The sequence below is a fragment of the Garra rufa genome, chromosome 13 (genome assembly GCF_049309525.1).
Source record: "Garra rufa chromosome 13, GarRuf1.0, whole genome shotgun sequence".
Classification (NCBI taxonomy): Eukaryota; Metazoa; Chordata; class Actinopteri; order Cypriniformes; family Cyprinidae; genus Garra; species Garra rufa.
The window spans coordinates 4,905,389-4,925,850 of record NC_133373.1 but is presented as its reverse complement, the minus strand read 5'-3'; the positions used below and the strand labels follow the sequence as shown (position 1 = coordinate 4,925,850).

Genomic DNA, 20,462 nt, shown 5'->3' with positions numbered 1-20,462 from the left:
AGACATAAGCTTGTATCTTAAGCAAAGCAGCAAAGAGAGCCTCTTCTGGGACGCTTCTGAACCATGTCATGGCGCAGCTGGTGTAAACACAAGCATTATCTAGAGTGTCCGCGATCAGCTCCAGTGTCCGTGTTAAAGCTGTAATGCGCCACAGATGTGTGCATATAATGTGTAAATAAGGGGTTATCCAAGCATTAATGTCAAGGAAAGCCCCTTATACTTGAGAGAAGCCACATATGAGGTGTTTCTTGGAGGTTATAGTAAATACAAGAATGATCATATGACTTTCACATTTTCCAGGTCACCTGAAAAATGCAAAAAAATAAAAATCCATTGCCATTTTGTGAAATATTCCTTTTTCAAATCGCCTGAAAAACCACCTCAAGCAAGTGTAAACACTTTTGTGTGACATATGGGAGTTTTTGGCAGTTATGGCAGTATTTTTAATTCGCAATTTTAATTTGCGCAATTTGAAGGGTAATGGAAACGCAGCTATATTTATAGCTAATGAGGAAATCACTTGAAATGAAACTTACCAGCCATAAACAGGATCTTAGTGTGTGCTGTAAAGTTCTCTCAGCATGTGTTAAAGTAAGAAAGGTGTATGATAAACAGAGTTGTTATTGTTCACTCAGCATGTGGCAGACAGTGACAAACTGTGCAGTTTCTGTGTGGATATTACATAAAACAGTGATAGAGAAGACAGATTTGTCAGAGTATATCAGATCTGAGAGCTAAACGAATATGTTGGTCAGTAGGTTCTCTGCTCTCTCTTAGAGCAACGGCACAGGCGCTAAGCCGCTAACATACCCTCAAAGCCTTGGCATGTGCGGCTATGTGTGACGACGTCAGCCCTAGTTTTTGTGGTACCATGCCAAAAGTGTGTGTGCGTGTGTGAGTCTTAGCACAGGCCTAGCTGTGAGTCAGAGGACTCATGTTGAGATTTGGCAGTCATTTATTTAGCACGTTGTCACATTTTTTGATTAAAACACAACTCTTATAACACAAGAGAGAATATAGCCCTCCAGATATTGAGATGTGGTCACTTCATGCTCATGTGAGGTGAAAGTAACAGAGAAAGGCGACCTAAAAGAGTGAAAGCATGTTGACTTCATAAGTGTGACAGACCGGTTTGCTTCCCAGCTGTTCTACTGCCCTGTTTTAATCTCAGCTCTTTCCTCATGTGACCTCACACTGAATACTGCCACCACAGCAGCGACTCAAATGTTTGGGAGGTCAAAGAGGATGAAATATGAATAATCCAAAAGTGAAAATTCTTTCCAAACTGTATGACTGACTTTCTTCTGTGGCAGTAATTCTGAAGAATATGTTGGTTGCTTTGCTGCATCGAGTTACAATGAAAGCGAACTGAAGTTGCCAAGCTGCTAAGCACCATAAAATAAACCATAAATATGGCCTGTATGACTCTATTTTACTACTTCTGGTGCTACACGATAGCTTTGTAAGAGTTCATGTGCATTGTTAAAGGATTTGTTCACTTCCAGAACAAAAATGTACAGATAATGTACTCACCCAATTGTTATCCAAGATGTTCATGCCTTTCCCAAAATTATGTTTTTTAAAAAAAACATTTCAGGAATTATATCCATATAATGGACTTCAATGGTGCACGTGAGTTTAAACGTCCAAAATTCTGTTCAAATGCAGCTTCAAAAGACTCTAAACGATCCCAGCTAAGGAATAAGTGTCTATTATTTGTATATAATATATATATATATATATTTTTTAATATAGTATATTTTAACCTGTGGTTTAGCTTGACGATTTTGAAGTTGGAGGACAAAATGAGATGGGAGTTTTTTAACACAGAGTAGGCATGAGCATAGCAGAGCAACAGGATCAGCATTTGAGGTTAAAAAGTATATACCTTTTTTTTTTAATTACTGATTGTTTAGCTAGATCAGACCCTTCTGGCCCGGCTGGGATAGTTTAGAGCCATTTGAAGATGCTTTTAAACTGCATTTTGGAAGTTCAAATTCAGGGGCACCATAAAAGTCTCATAATAATCCTTTACATTAATATGTTGATTTAGTTCACAAAAAACTAAATCTAAAGCACTAAATGATCTGATCACCAATATCAGTGAATAACTGCTGTCTGTTCCTCACACAAAGCTATCATGGCTTCAGAACACTTGTAATATTCAGTAGCGCATCTGATAAACCTCTTTTATGATTCTTTTGCTTCATTTTTGAAACATACAAATCTTGGAACTGCATGGAAAAAGAGAAACCAGTAGGCTACAAATTTATAGCTTGTGTTTTACAGGGGAAAGGAAGTAATGCTAGCCTAGAAATCTAGACGCACCCTAGCGGCAGCAAAAATTATTTTGCAGCCAGGTGGGTCTAGACACTCTCAATAGACCTTCTAGCTGCAAAAACCCAAATTGGGTCAGGCCAATCACAACGCGTATAGAGTAGGCGGGGCGGGCTTAACATATGACGACAGAGTTGCGACGGCTGCCACTTGAAAAACAAAGAATGGCGGCTGCAGCTGTCGAACAGCTGTCGAACAGCGGTCTTTCGAATCGGCTTTGGCCGCGACTCTGGAGGACTTGGAGTTAAGTTTTTCTTTAAGAAACGAGCAAAGAACGGCACTTAAGTCATTTTTAAAAAAGGAAGATGTGTTTGGAGTTTTGCCGACTGGATACGGAAAAAGCTTAATATACCAATTATACCAACTACGTAACCTTCTTCGTTGCTCTGATTGGTTGAAGCGCTATCCTATTGCGTGCATAGGGATTTTGAGAGACAACCGTTTATCCCGCCCCTCGGAGTAAGCCGCGTCTATGGAGAGTTTCCAGACTAAACATCTTGATGTAAGTCTGGCTCGCCAGGCTAAAGTAATGCTGGTTTCGAATGACACTTGTCAAACAATTAAAGGTCCCATATTGTACACATTTCTGGGGGTTTATTTTAGTTGTCGATGTCCTTAAGAATGTATATTTGCGGTATAAGTGCCAAAATCCATCTCAATATATTTTTACAGCTCCTTTTTTAGGAGCTCTGTCAAGAACAGGTTGATTTTGGTCCGTCTAATTAATATTCATGAGCCTCTCTTCTGATTGGCCTGTTGTTTTCTGAGTGACGCACAGCCAGGCCAATCACAAGTAACTTTGGTCATGTATACTGTAGCTTGTGGCTTGTGAGACTCAACAGGATATTTCAGAATGATCATTAATGTTTTTTTCTTTTTCAAACAACGAATGCAGTAAACTATGTAACTGTTGCTTTAGTAAAGCCCCTTTCACAATGCATGGACGCGATGTTGTTGGGGTTTCACAAAAGGAGGGTGGGACGGTGGATGGTGCTCAGGGTGGTGACTGAAGGCGAGTAGATCGAACGTCACATTTTTACGGAAGTCACAGCGGCTCGTGAAAAGGAACAGCTACTTTAAGCAGGCTGTGTGCAGTTTACTGTGGATTGACTGTTTTGAAACTCATATGGTAGTTATATAGCCCCTATGTAATATGGGACCTTTAAGCGTCCAATTATCCTTGCTATATTGAGACGGTTGATTGGCTGTCCTACCTTCTGCGGTCTTGTGAGGAGGGACTGAGATCTCTGTCTGATTCTCTATACCGCTCTCTCTCCCGCTCTCGGTCTTTCCTGTGTCCTCTTTCTCTGGTTTTCTCTCTCACTCTTTCTTTGTCATGACGGGTGTAGTTTTCCCACGCTTTGCCACTGTCTATTACACCTGACCATGAAGCCATGCTCACTGCAGGTGAATACACACCTGGTAAAAAAAAAGACATAAATTGATTTAAGCAGCAGGAAAAAAAATCATATCTATTGTCAGTACATGACGAGTTCAGAAATTTTCAGTAAAGTAGGTTCAGTAATTTTGCTTGCCACTTAGAGGCTTATAAATAAATAAATATATATATATATTTTTTATTATTAATTAATTAATTTATTAATAAGCCTTACCACTTAGAGGCATATATCTATATCTATCTATCTATCTATCTATCTATCTATCTATCTATCTATCTATCTATCTATCTATCTATCTATCTATCTATCTATCTATCTATATATATATATATATATGGTTCAACATAAAAACAACAATAAAAACAAGTTTATTAATACTTTAAATTGTTTTTTCCAGAAAATATTAAAAAGTTTTCTGTTTCATTTCATAGCATTTTTGTTTTAGTAATTCTGAGCAAAAAAAAAAATATCATACATTTTTTCTTAATTTACAGAAGACCCACTAAAATGTAATTCATTGTAACAAACTTTCAGGCATATTTACAATTTATGACATATTAAAAGACAAATTACTTTTACCCCAAATACTAATTCGGTTTTTAATTCTACAGTAACATTATTTCATAAATTGACATAAATCATTCTTCACACACATAATGATGCATTACACTAATATAAAAGAAATATAAAAGAATTAATTTATTAACAGAATTAATAATAAAAATTCTAAAAGAAAACTGAGATCAATCTGGCTTGACCTTAACCCCATATCTGACATTTTATAACAACACAACAACTAAAATAAAAAAGTTCAAATCTGCCCTGAAGGCATACTAGTTTTATGCAGCACATTTTTGCTGCGTATTTAAACTGCCTATTTGAGACAGACGGCAGGATAACAGCTTGCTATTACTATAACAGCTATTGCTTTCTCTATGCCTCTCTTTTACACACAAACATGCATACAACAATCACTGAAAGCTCAGTGACAATAACTGCTTTAGACTCTTGAATACGGCCAAATCATTACAACACGCAGAGGTTAACAAGGCCACAGCAGATTTTCTGACATGCTCATTTTTCGGTGTGTGTGTCTCTATGTCCTTGTTAACCTCTGCCTGCAATAATGATGTGTGCTGGACTGCAGTGGAAATGCTTGCAGTGCATTTCTATGCTCAGTGGCTGGAAACGTATCCCTCTACAGTTCAACAGGACATGTGTGTTTGTGTGTGTGTAGTGATGATGAGAGAGCGTTGAGTAACACTTTGTATGCAGTTCTACTTTCTGTAGTCGCCATTGATGTTTGATGGCAGCTGAAATTCTTCTTTTCGCTCTTTTGATTGGCAGTTCAGGGTATTGCATGCTCCAATTAAGACGCTCCAAATGCATGTTCCAAATTAAATATTTTCTCAAAATTCGCTACAAGATGCTTGGAAAATCCACAAGGAAATGTTCCTCAAACACAGGCTTAAAACACATACACAAAAACATCACAAGGTTTCCTTTGCCACACACATAATTCAGAAGCCAACGAAAACTCAGAATGTTTCATTAGCAAGTACATTTCATTTCCTTTAAGTCAAAAACTGCCTAACCCCTGAATTGCTAAAAATGACGCATATTAGGTTAGAACTGGCATAGAACCAAAGGTGATGAGGCTTTTTAGAACAATCATTTAACAAAATTTATTCATAACTGTTTCACCCAAGATTGATGGTGCAGAGCATATCTTTCATAAACTTTCAATATTCATACCTGCAGGGAAGGGGTATGGTGTAGCTGAGCGTCGATCATAGCCTCCTGCCAAACGTCCACTGCTATGATGAGAAAGAAAATGTTAGCATCAACAGTGTGAAAAGTTCTGTTTTAAATATTTAAAATAGTTAGGGGCCAAGCACTGAAGGTTAGTCGTCGTCTTCTTCTTCTAATTCTGCACTGAGAGTCTGCGGCAGGCGAAAGAACCGCTTGCGGGATAGCTATGAAATTTGGCACACAGGGAACCGTCTCAGTATTAACCATAGCAAATTTGAAGTCTCTATCTCAAACTCTCTACCAACAGGCCAAATTTGCATTCATATTTCTGAAAAAGCTTTTATGCAAAACTGACGATGTTTGTGCAAAAATTTAGCAGATTCAGACCAAATTTTGTACATGTTATACCAAGCATGACCTGATGGCACGAGATCATTTTGAATTTTGTAGTAAAATGTAGTATTTTTCAAACATATTGTTATGAATCTTACAGAATCACTTGCAGGAAAGTTCTGAAATTTGGCACACGGATAGAAGACAGCCTCATCAATAACCTCAGCAAATCTGGAGTCTGTAACCCAAACTCTCTAGTGTCACCGACAGGCCAAATTTGCATTTTTCTGCAAATGCATAAACTGCATTAATGAATTTGACAATTTTTGTGCAAAAATGGACATGAGGCTATATCTTCGCAATGCTTTAGCAGATTCAGACCAAATTTTGTACGTTATACCAAGCATGACCTGATGGCACATGAGTCAGCAATTTTGAGCTTAGATCATTTCGAATTTTGTAGTAAAATGGTGTATTTTTCAAATGCTTTAGGGTATTGTTATGAATCTTACAGAATCGCTTGTGGGAAAGTTCTGAAATTTGGCACACGGATAGAGGACAGTCTCATCAATAACCACAGCAAATTTGGAGTCTCTAACTCTCTCTACTGCCACCAACAGGCCAAATTTTCATGTTTCTGCAAATGCATAAACTGCGTTAATGAATTTGACAATGTTTGTGCAAAAATGGACATGAGGCTATATCTCTGCAATGCTTTAGTGTATTCAGACCAAACTTCATACATATTATACCAAACATGACCTGATGGCACATGAGTCAGCCATTTTGAGCTTAGATCATTTCGAATTTTGTAGTAAAATGCTGTTTTTTTTCTTAAATGCTTTAGGGAATTTTATGAAATAGAATCACTTGTGGGAAAGTTCTGAAATTTGGCACACGGATAGAGGACAGTCTCATCAATAACCTTAGCAAATTTGGAGTCTCTAACTCAAACTCTCTAGTGCCACCAACAGGCCAGATTTGCATGTTTCAGCAAATTCGTAAACTGTGTTAAAGAATCTGATAATGTTTGTGCAAAAATGGACATGAGGCTTTATCTCCACAATGCTTTAGCACAGTGGTTCCCAACCACGATTCTGGAGGTCCCCCAACACTGCATGTTTTCCATGTCTCTTTAATCAAACACACCTGATTCAGATCATCAGCTCATTAGTAGAAACTCCAAGACCTGAAATGGGTGTCTCAGACAAAGGAGAGAAGCAAAATGTGCAGTGCTGGGGGGCCTCCAGGAACGTGGTTGGGAACCACTGCTTTAGCAGATTCAGACCAAATTTTGTACGTTATACGAAGCATGACCTGATGGCACATGAGTCAGACATTTTGAGCTTGATAATTTTGAATTTTGTAGTAAAATGCTGTATTTTTCAAATGCTTTTGGTTATTGTTATGCATCCTACACAATCGCTTGTGGGAAAGTTATGAAATTTGGCGCACGGATAAAGAACAGTCAGTTAACCACAGCAAATTTGGAGTCTCTAACTCAATTTCTCTAGTGCCGGTAACAGGCCAAATTTGTGTGTTTCTGCAAATTCGTAAACCGTGTGAACGAATTTGACGCTGAGGTCATGGACATGAGGCTATATCTCCGCAGCGCTTTATCGGATTCTGACCAAACTTGGTATGCGTTATAACAAGCAAGTCCTGAGGGCACATGAATAGTTTCGTCACAGTGCCACCTACTGGTCAAAATATATAAATATTTGACATTTCTGCTTATAACTTCTGACCAGTTTGGCCAAAAATCATAAGATTGGTCTTGTTAGATTCAGAATGGCATACCGAATGAAGCGATAGGTAGCTCTCCAGAAATAGGGATGGGGAACCCTGGTCCTTACGGAGTAATTAAAGACAGCTCCTTAGCTCTTCATTTTACTTCTGTTGTGCCCTCATTACTACTTGCAGCTATATTTTCATTGGTCTTTCTTTAAATCATTTACATACACATTAATCTGACTTCTGTGTGTAGTGCTGTAACGTATGCAATATGATTTAAATTGAACCGTATGAATAAAAGCGAAAGAGTGTTCAAAATATATATAAAATTAAAACTGTATAGAGTCATTTGCTCTTACAGAGCAGCAAGCCCCCATTATTTTTAACTAACAACAAAGAGAGAGGAATAAATAGAGCATACCAACAAAATAGGCAAAAAGTAAGAGAAAAAAGGGTCAGACAGAACTTTTCACAATGATCAAAAGACTTTCCTCTGTTTCAGATCTCAATTTCCTCATTGTTTGATGTTACTGGCATTAACTCAAAGTGCAGCATGAGCCCAGTAACGTGCCAGCAGTGTGTGAGTATGTGAGCAGATACAGCTCAGGCAAACACACCATTGGCGATCCATAAACCCTGGCTGCCCGCCCCGCTTCCGGGGCGTTCTGCAGGAGTAGAAGTTAAGTGTGTGTGTAAGAGATATCGCATCCAACAGGACTCCTTGTGGTCAGGTGTTGGTTAAGAGTGCACAGTTTCTATTAATATCTCTGGAAAATATGCTGCTGTTCTGGTTTCTCTTTCTTTTTGTCTATCTGCCCTCCTCTATCCCACTTCCTCTCTTCTCTTGCTTATAAACCCTTTTAAATTCAGCCAGCTACAGTACATGTTCAATATGTCTTTTTCCTTCATTCTTGCTCCATGTCTATACAGACAAAAGGAGATGAGAGGAGGAATTTATGATAATCGATGTTAGATGATCTGGCAGTTACAGTCTCATCTCACCCCTGAGGTAAATCTTAATTAGCACCTGGCTCATTAAGACAGCTAATCACTGCAGAATTTGACCCTAATGGGCTCACACTAATGATTGTGCAAAGACACTGCCCATCCAGTAAGCTGTTCCACATCGCTCTGGTAAGTAAACATATCAACAACACAATTATTTCTGATATTGCACAACATGTGAAGAGGGATTGCTGACAAGTAATGAATTATACTGGACAAGGATGCAAAGTCTCAAGACATCGATTTCAACCAAGTGTTGAATGCAAAATTATTGTCTCTACCTAAAAATGATGATCCTAAACAAGGACTGTGAATTCTTTTTGCTGACTGGAAGCCAAAGCACGATACATTTAAAGCAGAACGAAAAGGTGTGCTTTGGAAATGATGTCCCAGAGAGCCTTGTGGGCTATTTCAGGGGTGTCCCTCAGGGCTCTGTATAAGGACCCTTTATATTTACTATATACTCGCAGCATGTGATGTTTACGTGTGAAAAATGAGCATGCATGTGATAGAGAGAGCAGAAAAAAAAGAGAGAGAAAGAAAAAGAAGAAAAGTGAGTTTTTTAGAGGGATGGTACGAGAGGAAGTGATTCATGAATTATACAGTCTTCGGTTGGCAGGGTTCAGATGAACGGAAACTCCTTTAAGGATGTTTGGACTTGGCAGCGAGACTGAGACGTGAGAAGAACCATTCTTTAAACAACAGAAAAAAGAAGGAAAAAAGCAAACTTAAGAACCAGGAAACGGGGAAAAAAATGGAGGGAGTTGGGTCAGAAGAGGGTGAAAAAAGAATAAAATTAGCACAGAGAAGTAGAGATAAAGAGGATGAAAATATAACAAAATAGAGACATAAATAGGACTTTAACTGCTTAACTTCAATATTAAACACAATATAATATATAATGCAATACAGTTTTCAAAAATATGATAATATTATTTTTATTATCTGTTTTTGTTAAATATGTGACTCTGGTCCACAAAACCTGTCTTAAGTAGCACGGGTATATTTGTAGTAATAGCCAAAAATACAAAATGATTTATTTTTTTTTTATGTCAAAAATCATTGGCATATTAAGTAAAGATCATGTTGCATGAATATATTTTGTAAATTTCCTACCATAAATATTTCAAAACTTAATTTTTGATTAGAAATATGCATTAATAAGAACTTCATTTGGACAACTTTAAAGGTGATTTTCTCAATATTTAGACTTTTTGGACCCTCAGATTTTCAAAAATTTGTTTCTCGGCCAAATATTGTTGTAGCCTAACAAACCACACACCAATGGAAAACTTATTTATTCAACTTTCAAGCAATTTATCTCAATTTCAAAACATTGACCCTTATGACTGGTTTTGTGGTCCATGGTCACATATATTATGGGTCAAAGACGAAAAAGGGTTTAAGCACAAAAACAATAAGTGTAATACTACTTTAAATTGTTGTTTTTCCAAAAAAATATTAAAATGTTTTATGTTTACTTTAATTGCATTTTTGGTTTTCTGAGCAAACAATAAATATACATTTTCCCCTAATTTACAGAAGACACCCACTAAAATGTCATTCAGTGTAACAATCTTGTCAGGCGTATTTACAAAAAAATCAATTTATGACATATTAAAAGATGAATTACTTTCACACCAAATACTAATTAGTTGTAATTCTGCATTTTTTTTAAATTTGCCACTATCCTAGGTTTTGCCCAATTGTTGGTAAGATTTTTTTTTTTTTTTAAACACAATAAAATTTTATGTGCCCCCTCATTCTATTATATATTTTAATATGTACAAGTCAGAATAATCATGTTTGAATTTTTACATAAATATTGTGTTTCAATGAATGACAATATAACATAATTTCAACCAAATTTTGACATTTTATTCTCCAAAATCTTATTTAAAACCTTAAAAGTATATATATATATATATATATATATATATATATATATATATATATATATATATATTCCTATTGTAAAGCCATGATTTCCCTGCAGCCTTAAAACTATTGGCACTGAACCACACCAGTGTTCTCCAGATGATGAGGCCTGTCAAAATGTGAGGGGGAGTGGATCTAGAAATAAAGTAAGTGAGGGGGGGAGATGGACAGGCCAAGACTTGGCTGTTTGTCTTGGGGAGAAAGGGAGGAAAAATGTGAGGCAAAGATGGATGAGAGTTTTGGATGCCTGTAAACAGGAGGCCAAAGGCACAAACATGGCCACCCTGTCTGTGTCTCTCTCTGCCTTATTTGGTGTTTGACTGGGTCAGGGATGGCTTTTTAACCATATTTTAGTCCTAAGAAGATAAGTTCTAGCGTCAGAGAGCTGAGAAGCAACTAAGCACATGTACAAAGAGACAGATACACACACGCGCACACACTTAACCACCTTAAACACACGTTTGATAGCTCCCAAGCACAGGGATGAGCTGAAAGAGCCGGATCAAACTGAATAAGTTATTCTGTGTGTATGGAAGAAAGACAGTCACAGAGGATTAACTGAAGCAGATGGGAGTTTAGTGCTTTTGTCTTGATTTCTCTTCTTCTAAGTCTTGGGTGAAACTTTGATGAGCTGCCCTACATACTGCAGGCAGGAACAGAAACAGAAGTAACGACACTGACAGAGGGATACTGCTTTTGTAGTTGCAGCCTAGTTTTACGGTCCCATAAACTGCATGAAGGCTGCCAATCACAGCTTTAGGAAGAGTCAATCATCTTTGTCATTAGGGACACTCAATGTTTAATAAACCTACACAACTTTCTTGTTTCAATCTCAGATTTCTGTGATATTTGCTTTTGGTAGTGACATTTTTTTTATTTGCATGTGCTGTTGAATAATGAAATTGTTGAATAAAGTCGTTCATTTATTTATTCATTAAATTAATTTCTTTGAGCACAAAAAGTTGTCACATAGACTGTTTTAACAATATCCTTACTATCTTTCTAGGCCTTAAATGTTGTAGTTGTGTTTCTGTCTATGCAGGGTCAGAAAGCTCTCAGATTTCATCAAAAACATCCTAATTTGTGTTCCAAAGATGAACGAAGGTCTTATGGGTTTGGAATGGCATATGGGTGAGTAATGAATGACAGAATTTTCATTTTTGGTTAAATTATCCCTTTAAGTCACTTTCATAAGCTCTACCTCTTTCTCTCTCCCTTTCTTTCTCTGTCTTTCTTTTTCTCCTTCTTTTGCCTGTACAGTGACATCCTATGTTCTTGCTTCCTCTGTCTGCTATATCTCCTTTGTCTCTCTCTCCAGTTTCTATATGACACCGACCTGGACACATATACACACATGATCCATATGTGAATGTGGACAACAAAACCAGCTATAAGCGTCAATTTTTTATACATCAGAAAAATAAAAAGCTAAATAAATAAGCTTTCCATTGATGTGAGGTCTTTCTATTTGAAAATATGGAATCTGAGGGTGCAAAAAAATCTAAATATTGAGAAAATTGCCTTTAAAGTTGTCCAAATGAAGTTCTTAGCAATGCATATAACTAATTAAAAATTAACTTTCTATATATTTATGGTAGAAAATTCACAAAATATCTTCATGGAACATGATCTTTACTATCCTAATGATTTTTGCCATAAAAGAAAAATATATTTTGACCCATACAATGTATTTTTGGCTATTGCTACAAATATATCCATGCTACTTAAGACTGGTTTTGTGGTCCAGAATCACGTATATCATACACAAACCCTGCTATAATGCATAATAATCAATCAGTGAAAAAAAAACAAACACTTAAACATAAATACTAAGAAATTTCATGTCAAATTGGCACCGCTGCTTTTGCCTGTATTTAAGGAGTCTTTAGATCTAGGTAAGTTACCTCCAACATTGAGACAAGCATCTATAACTCTATTGCCTAAAGATGGAAAGGACCCAGCATTATGTAACTCATACAGACCTATTAGCCTCCTCAATGTTGATGTTAAAATTTTAGCCAAAATTTTGGCCTCTCGATTAGAGGCAGTACTTCCTAGTATCATATCAGAGGAACAAACTGGATTCATTAAAGGATGGGATTCATTTTCTAACATCCATACTCTTCTTAATATTGTATACTCGAGACAAAACAGGGGCTCCTCTGAGGTAATAATTTCATTAGATGCCGAAAAGGCATTTGATAGGATAGAGTGGGTTTATCTTTTTAGGGTACTGGAGGAGTTTGGTTTTGGGGATGGATATCATGGATGCGTTTACTATACCCGCAAGCTTCAGTTTATACTAATAGTGTTAATTCTGAGTATTTCACCTTATCACAGGGTACACGCCAGGGTCAGCCTTTAAGCCGGAGACAGGCTGAGATTGTGGCTTTTGCATCTCTTCTTGCTAGGCGCAGAATACTGTTGTCTTGGACATCCCCACAACCCCCCTCTATTTCATTGTGGCTCAAAGATTTGGCCTTCTTTTTAAAACTTGAGAAAATTAAATACAAAATCAGAGGTAGGGGAGATTTTTTTTTTTTAAATGGCAACAATTTATCGCATTCTTTAATAATTTAAAAATCTTAGACGTGGATTGAGTGAAGGTAAATGTGTGTAAATATTTATTATTTGGATTTTTTTTTTTTTTTTTTGCATTTATTTATTTAAATGATTATTTATAATTTCAGTCATGCAATGTATACATATAGAAATGTTATTTTTTTTATCAGATGTCAATTGTTTAAATTGGGGATTGCTTTGTTGGGGCTGGGTAGGATTGTATATGGTGTGTGGGTTGGTATAAAATGTAAAATGCAATTTGCAACAATAAAAATTCTATGACAAAAAAACAAATACTTACCTATCTAACGATGGTATCATAAGTGGATGGGCCCCTGGAGGTAATGGGAAACCTGAAAAGGCAGGCATAGACACATGTTATGGTGAAATCAAAACTGTAAGCAGTCTACATATGATTTAGCCTGGCGAGCCAGACTTACATCAAGATGTTTAGTCTGGAAACTCTCCATAGACGCGGCTTACTCCGAGGGGCGGGATAAATGGTTGTCTCTCAAAATCCCTATGCACGCAATAGGATAGCGCTTCAACCAATCAGAGCAACGAAGAAGGTGACGTAGTAATTGGTATATTAAGCTTTTTCCGTATCCAGTCGGCAAAACTCCAAACACATCTTCCTTTTTTAAAAATGACTTAAGTGCCGTTCTTTGCTCGTTTCTTAAAGAAAAACTTAACTCCAAGTCCTCCAGAGTCGCGGCCAAAGCCGATTCGAAAGACCGCTGTTCGACAGCTGCAGCCGCCATTCTTTGTTTTTCAAGTGGCAGCCGTCGCAACTCTGTCGTCATATGTTAAGCCCGCCCCGCCTACTCTATACGCGTTGTGATTGGCCTGACCCAATTTGGGTTTTTGCAGCTAGAAGGTCTATTGAGAGTGTCTAGACCCACCTGGCTGCAAAATAATTTTTGCTGCCGCTAGGGTGCCTCTAGATTTCTAGGCTACATATGATTTCATTTATTATAAAAAAAAAAAAGCATGTTTGTGTCCGCGTGCGTACATCCAGATGTCGTGACTGCAAATTACTCAACACTGTTTATGACACATCCAGACAGAATTCAACAAACGCAGTGGCCTGCAACTTTTACTGCCCCGCTAACCATGACGCCCGTGCGTGAAACAAATGGGCCTTCGCAGCACCCCAAAAAACACATTCTCCGTCACATGGCTGAGACACACTTATCTGCTTTGATCACACTCAGCCACAGACTCACAAACATTCGTGCACATCTGGGCACCATCCCCCTTTTGTTTTTCTATGGACCCCTGATGGGAGCCAGCTCTAAAAGACAGTTTTCAACAACAACAAAAATGACTATGAAAAAAGGCTCAAGAAAAACAGTAATTTGAGGAACACAGAAGTCACGCAGCTATGGCTAACACAGAACGAGGCAGAAATGCAGCGTTCAATATCCCCTCCGTCGCATACATCCACTCACACAGAGCATTGCAAATCATCTGGGCTGTCCTTGAAACTTCAGAGTCCTCTAAGAAAGTATGTACTTATTGAACTATGCTCTACACTACTGTTTTTTTTTTTTCAGCCTGCCTGTGAATGCTATGCTAATTTATGTCAGAGATCTGTTGCAAGCTCTAAAATAGTTCAGTAAGATCACAGATCTGCTTCTAATGCATAATAACAGATGCTCCAGACACTGTTTCTATGCCATATGAATTTGCCAATGTGTATTTTGAGCAATGGGCCAAAGGAGGCTACACAAAAATAAAATGTCATTTAGAAAATGCATTAAGTATCAGGAACATTTTTTACACCATTTATTATTATTATTATTTAAATTAAGTTTTAATTTAATGAAAAGTAAATCAGGAAATCTGAATATTAAAATGATTTCTAAAGGACCGTGTAACACTGAAGACTGGAGTAACAATGCTGAAAATTTAGCTTTGTCATCACAGGAATAAAATTTATTTAAAATATATATTAAAGCTATTTAAAATTGCAATAATATTTTACAATATTTTGGTTTTGGTCAAATAAATGCAGCCTTTGTGAACTTAACAGATTTCTTTCCAAAACAAACAAAACAAAATACAGAAAATGTACAACCTGAAATGTATAAATCTAGAATAAATTTAAAAAGTACATTAGAAGATTAAGAGTACTGTGCATTCTTAGTTCATGTTTAATATTTATGTTATTAATGTTATATACAATATACCAATAATGTTAATGTACTGTATAGTGTTACTATAAGTTCACTACAATGAATGAATTAATTATCTTAATTATCATGGGTTTATTTGTAGCAATAATCAAAAATACATTTTTCTTTTATGCCAAAAATCATTAGGATATTAAGTAAAGATCATGTTCCATGAAAATATTTTGTATATTTCCTACCATAAATATATCAAAAGTTGATGGACAACTTTAAAGGTGATTTTCTCAATATTTAGATTTTTTTTTGCACCCTCAGATTCCAGATTTTTAAATAGCTGTATCTCTGCCAAATACTATCCTATCCTAACAAACCATACATCAATGGGAAGCTTATTTATTCATATAAATTACAAAAAATGGCCCTTAAGACTGGTTTTCTGGTCCAGGGTCAACAATTAATTAATAAGTAAATCAAATTTCTTTACATTTTTCTATGACAGAGTTAACATACAGTATCATGATAAATACCTCACAAGTTAGAATTTGTGTTTTTTTTTCCTCCATATTTCTCGATTTCCTTTTAACTGAGGTTAGAAGTTCTTTTATTTTGGGCTGCTACCTTTTATTAAAAATATATATTGTGAAAAGGGTGCTTAAAAGTACTTTATGAATGTTTACAACCATTAATGTCCTCTAAAAGAATCAAAGTGGATCACTGGACTCTTTTCATACAAAATATTTAGATTATCAGCACAAAAATGTAAAATACAAATCCTCTGCTAACAAATCAGTCATTAAAATTATGATTTGAATGAAAAAAAGCTCTCACTCCTCCACAACCCCATTTAACCAAAACATTCCTCTCCTAACAACTGGCTCTCTCTATCTTTTTTCCCTCTCTCTCTTTCAGCACAGCTGGGTCATTCAGCACATTTCCAGTGCCACGATTCTGCTGGCATGGCACTTTTTCTTTCTTCCCGCTCTGAGCTATTTTTAGCCACACGCAGCACATTAACAACACAAAAGGAACAGCGTGGCCGTAACGGGACAGCGATATCCGCAGGGGGAGCGATTCAAAAAGAGAAGCCTATAACTTAAAGATGGGGAGGTGGGCTTCTACCATAAAAATGGCCCGTTTCTGGATTAAAGGCTGAACTTCAAAGGCTGGGCCTGACCAGGAAGTTTGATATTTTGACTGTATTAAGAAGGATGAGTGGGTACTGCGAAACGGGATGATGGTTGAGTGTGTCAGTGAGAGGTCTGAGTGGGCCGGAGGAGGGGTGACAGGATTTGGCAGAAGGCGATTTCTGATGGGGCTTTGAAGCAGAAGAGGAGTAGAGTTAACAGAGCTCAACTATAGACTTCCTGTCGAAAGTGTGGAGGAGCAGCATCTGAGCAGGAAGTTAGGCGAACTGACAGCCAGCAAGCCTGTGCTGCAGAGGAGAACCTGGAGAGAATTACACACACCTGGACACAGACGCACCAGCTCAAGCGCATATGTTGTCAGACTCCTACAGAGACACATGCACGCTCAATATTTAGTCACTGTCAAATCAAACACGCACAGCTGCTGCAGCTCATCTGGTTTAGCACCTGAACTCTAACCTTGAACATTAAGCACAGACAGCATTTTGGGGCATCATGGTGCAGCCCTGATGTGCAATAGTTTAACATAGAAAACATATTAAATTGCTTCCATGACTTTCAATCAAGGGAAAAAAAAATGAGAGAGACTGCAATCAGACGAGAAAACAATGTCAAATTTACCGTCCCTCTCATAGACGTGGCATTGGAAACACCCTTGCATTAGCATTAACTAGTTTTTTGTAACTTGATGAAAAGGTGATATAATACAAAGTATAGTGTTATAAATGTACAAACATTTTTTTAATCAAAATATGAAAAACCTTCAAGGATTTATGATGATGATGATGACCATTAAAATGCATTATCAGTCTTGTGAAAAGGGTCCATTAATTTTCTTCCAATTTTTTTTTTCACTGGCTCCAAACTTTTGAACAGAAAATGATTAAAATTTATTCAGCAAATTAATTCTGAAACATAACATTAAAAATCTAATTTAATCTAATCTTATTAATAGTATTATGAGGATTGACCCGCTGGTTATGCGACTAATCTGATTTACATTAATAAGCTGGTTAATATGCTGCACTGTGTCAATGTTGGATGTGTTCTGCTTGATTTTGAAACTATTAAAAGTCATAGTTTTGCTCAAGGACAAGCTGAAGAAAACCCTGCAATGTCGTAACATTCACATGCTACTACGTCACTAAACAGCACAGGCCAGTCCCTTTTCTGCTGACACAAGTGAGTGTGCATGAGTGTACAGCATGGAGCCCACTTACCAGGTGGAGGTGGTGGTATAAGAGGGGGTGTGCTGCTGATAGAAGGAGGAGGGAAAGGTGGAGGTGGGATATTGGGAGGAAAGAAGGGCAACAGCTTTGGGGAAGACAGCTCTGCATCCGAGGACTGCTCTGACACGACCTGAAATCGCAGATATGAGATCAGTACTGTACTATTTATAGTTATTCACTCTGTGTCCATCAAGCACGCAAAAACACACCTGGATGTTATTTTCATCAGCACTGTGACGTCTTCTGCCTTCCACTCGACTGATGCTCCCTGCTAGTCCTCCGATAACATTGATCGAACCACTCGACTTCCTGCATTCACACCCACACACATAAATCACTATGTTGAGTCCATGTGTGAGTGAGGAGGATGAAATGTGCGCTGCACACTGCAAGCTATTTAATGAACACAAAAGTGCGCTATAGGGCACTTGGCACACACACAAACGCACGCAATCTCAGTCAATGCTATTTTCTTGCTGATCTGGGAAATCTCCTCTGATGTGCTGGACAATATTTTTAGCTCATGAACACACACTTGCGTGAATGTGTGGCAGTCGTCACCATTCATAAATCTTCAAGTCCCCTGAAACAAGGCTACAAATACTCTCAGTAGTGCACAAATGAACTACTGTAGGCAATAACCTATTTCAGTCACTAAAAATTAATCAGATAGAACAGAGCACATTAATACTCCATTAAACATTATGCATGCTGCAAGAAAAGTAAGCATTCAAGAGTCCAGCTTGTCTTATTATTCCAGTCTTGTTAGTGAAGTTTGGGACAGAGTCAACTACAGGGGGAAAAACACACGCAAATGAAGCAGCTTGAAATTGACACACTTCTGGTGTTTCACCTAGTTTCAGCAGACACGACAGTGGATTTAAGTGCTACCCTCTTATGATTTTATAAAAAGGACACATAAAAAATTCACACACCAGCCCTGGCTCTGCAGTCTGCTCTCATCATCGCATGTTCTCTTGATTTTTAATCTCAGCAATGTACGTCATGCATGGACAGATTACACTAAAGTTATTTTGAGAATTTTGTCAACCAGTTTTGGGTACCACTGAATGCAATTGTATGCAATTTTGTAAAATATCATCTTTTATGTTCCACAGAAGAAAAAGATTTTGAATGACATGAGGGAAAATAAATGCCACATTTTTTGAATGAACCATCCCTTTAAAAGGTGCATTCAATATTTTTCTCTAATTAAAAATGTTTTACACTAAATTAAAACAAAAACAAAACTTAACATCCTGTTCACTAACCTAAGTTTAAAGGGATAGTTCACCCAAAAATGTAAATTCTGTCATTAATTACTCACCCTCATGTTGTTTCACAACTCTAAAACCTTTGTTCATCTTTGTAACCCAAATTAAGATATTTTTGATGAAATCTGAGTGCTTTCTGACCCTGCATAGATAGCAACGCAACTACCACGTTCAAGGCCTAGGAAGTTAGTAAGGACATTGTTAATAGTCCATGCGACATCAGTGGTTCAACTGTAATTTTATGAAGCTACGAGAATATATACTTCTATGGTGCAGCTTCAAAGGGCTCTACACGATCCTAGCCGAGGAAGAAGGGTCTTATCTAGCGAAACGATGGGTTATTTTCTAAAAAAAATTAAAATTTGTATACTTTTTTAACCTCAAATGCTCATCTTGTCTAGCTCTGTGTGAACTCCGATGCATTCAGGTTCAAGACAGTTAGGGTAGGTTGAAAAACTCCCATCTCATTTTCTTCTGCAACTTCAAAATCGCCCTACATCGCTATTTAACATTTTTTTGTAAAGGGCATTTGATCTTTGCACTTTCACTTTGTAAACACTGGGCTGGTACCTCTGCAGTGATGCAAAGTTGGAGGAGAAAATGAGATGGGAGTTTTTTAAAAACGGTCTTGAACAGGAATACACATATTACACGCAGAGCTAGACAAGATGAGCATTTGAGGTTAAAAATTATATAAATTGCAATTTCTTTTAGAAAATAACCAATTGTTTTACTAGATAAGACACTTCTTCCTTGACAGGGATCATTTAGAGCTCTTTGAAGCTGCATTTTGATCATTCAAGCTCGGGGACACCATAAAAGTCCACTATATAGAGAGAAATCCTGAAATGTTTTCCGCAAAAACAATTTCTTTATGACTGAAGAAAGAAAGACATGAACATCTTGGATGACAAGGGGGTGAGTAACTGTACATTTGCTCTGGAAATGAACTTCTCCTTTAAGTAAGTCCCATTCACGGAGCATGCAGTCAAGCTGTACCTGAATATGCACATAAACTCAAGTGAACTCTTTTTTTTTTTTTTTTGGTGCAAAAACATTGCATTTTAATGGAGCTGAACAAGATCGAATGACAATCTCTGTTAAGGGCCGTTTGATTCTGAAAATGCCACATCATGCTCTGTGTTTAAATGGGCGTACTGTGACTGACTCCTGCATCCTGTCTGTGCGTGTATGTGTAATAATGAAAGCCGGACTGTTGCTTTACCCTTGAATGCTCCGGTTCATACACGTCCCCCTGAGCGAGGCATAACCTTCAACTGATCGAGGAGAAGTTCAAGGAACGGCTGATTAAAAATCACCCCCGCTAACTCCTGCCCAGGACCAAAGGCAGTCTGGACCACCAGGACTGAACCATGGTGTGTGTGTATTTGTGTTGTAGAGAAGTAATAGTGAAATATTAGGAGGTTTCAACAGTCAGGATGTTTTCTTCAGGGGGGAACAGAAAACAAAAGCTGATAGAAATCAAGAGGAAAAAATGAAAAAATTATAACTGGCATAAACAGGGATGATAATATGAGTATGGAGCATTTGGGACAACAGCAGAAAGCCATTATCACATAATGATGCTGTTACTGGGAACATGGCTGGCACGCACAGT

At 37.4% G+C, this 20,462-nt stretch overlaps 1 protein-coding gene across 1 annotated transcript in view; it reads right to left on the bottom strand.

The window, feature by feature from the left end:
• The window catches only part of fip1l1a (FIP1 like 1a (S. cerevisiae)), a 32,364-nt gene that overhangs the window by 844 nt on the left and 11,058 nt on the right, over positions 1 to 20,462 (bottom strand). Inside the window, 6 exon segments of the mRNA XM_073816633.1 lie at positions 3,522 to 3,756; positions 5,493 to 5,554; positions 11,701 to 11,835; positions 13,363 to 13,414; positions 17,562 to 17,700; positions 17,780 to 17,879. Coding sequence (XP_073672734.1) covers positions 3,522 to 3,756; positions 5,493 to 5,554; positions 11,701 to 11,835; positions 13,363 to 13,414; positions 17,562 to 17,700; positions 17,780 to 17,879 — 723 coding nt within the window.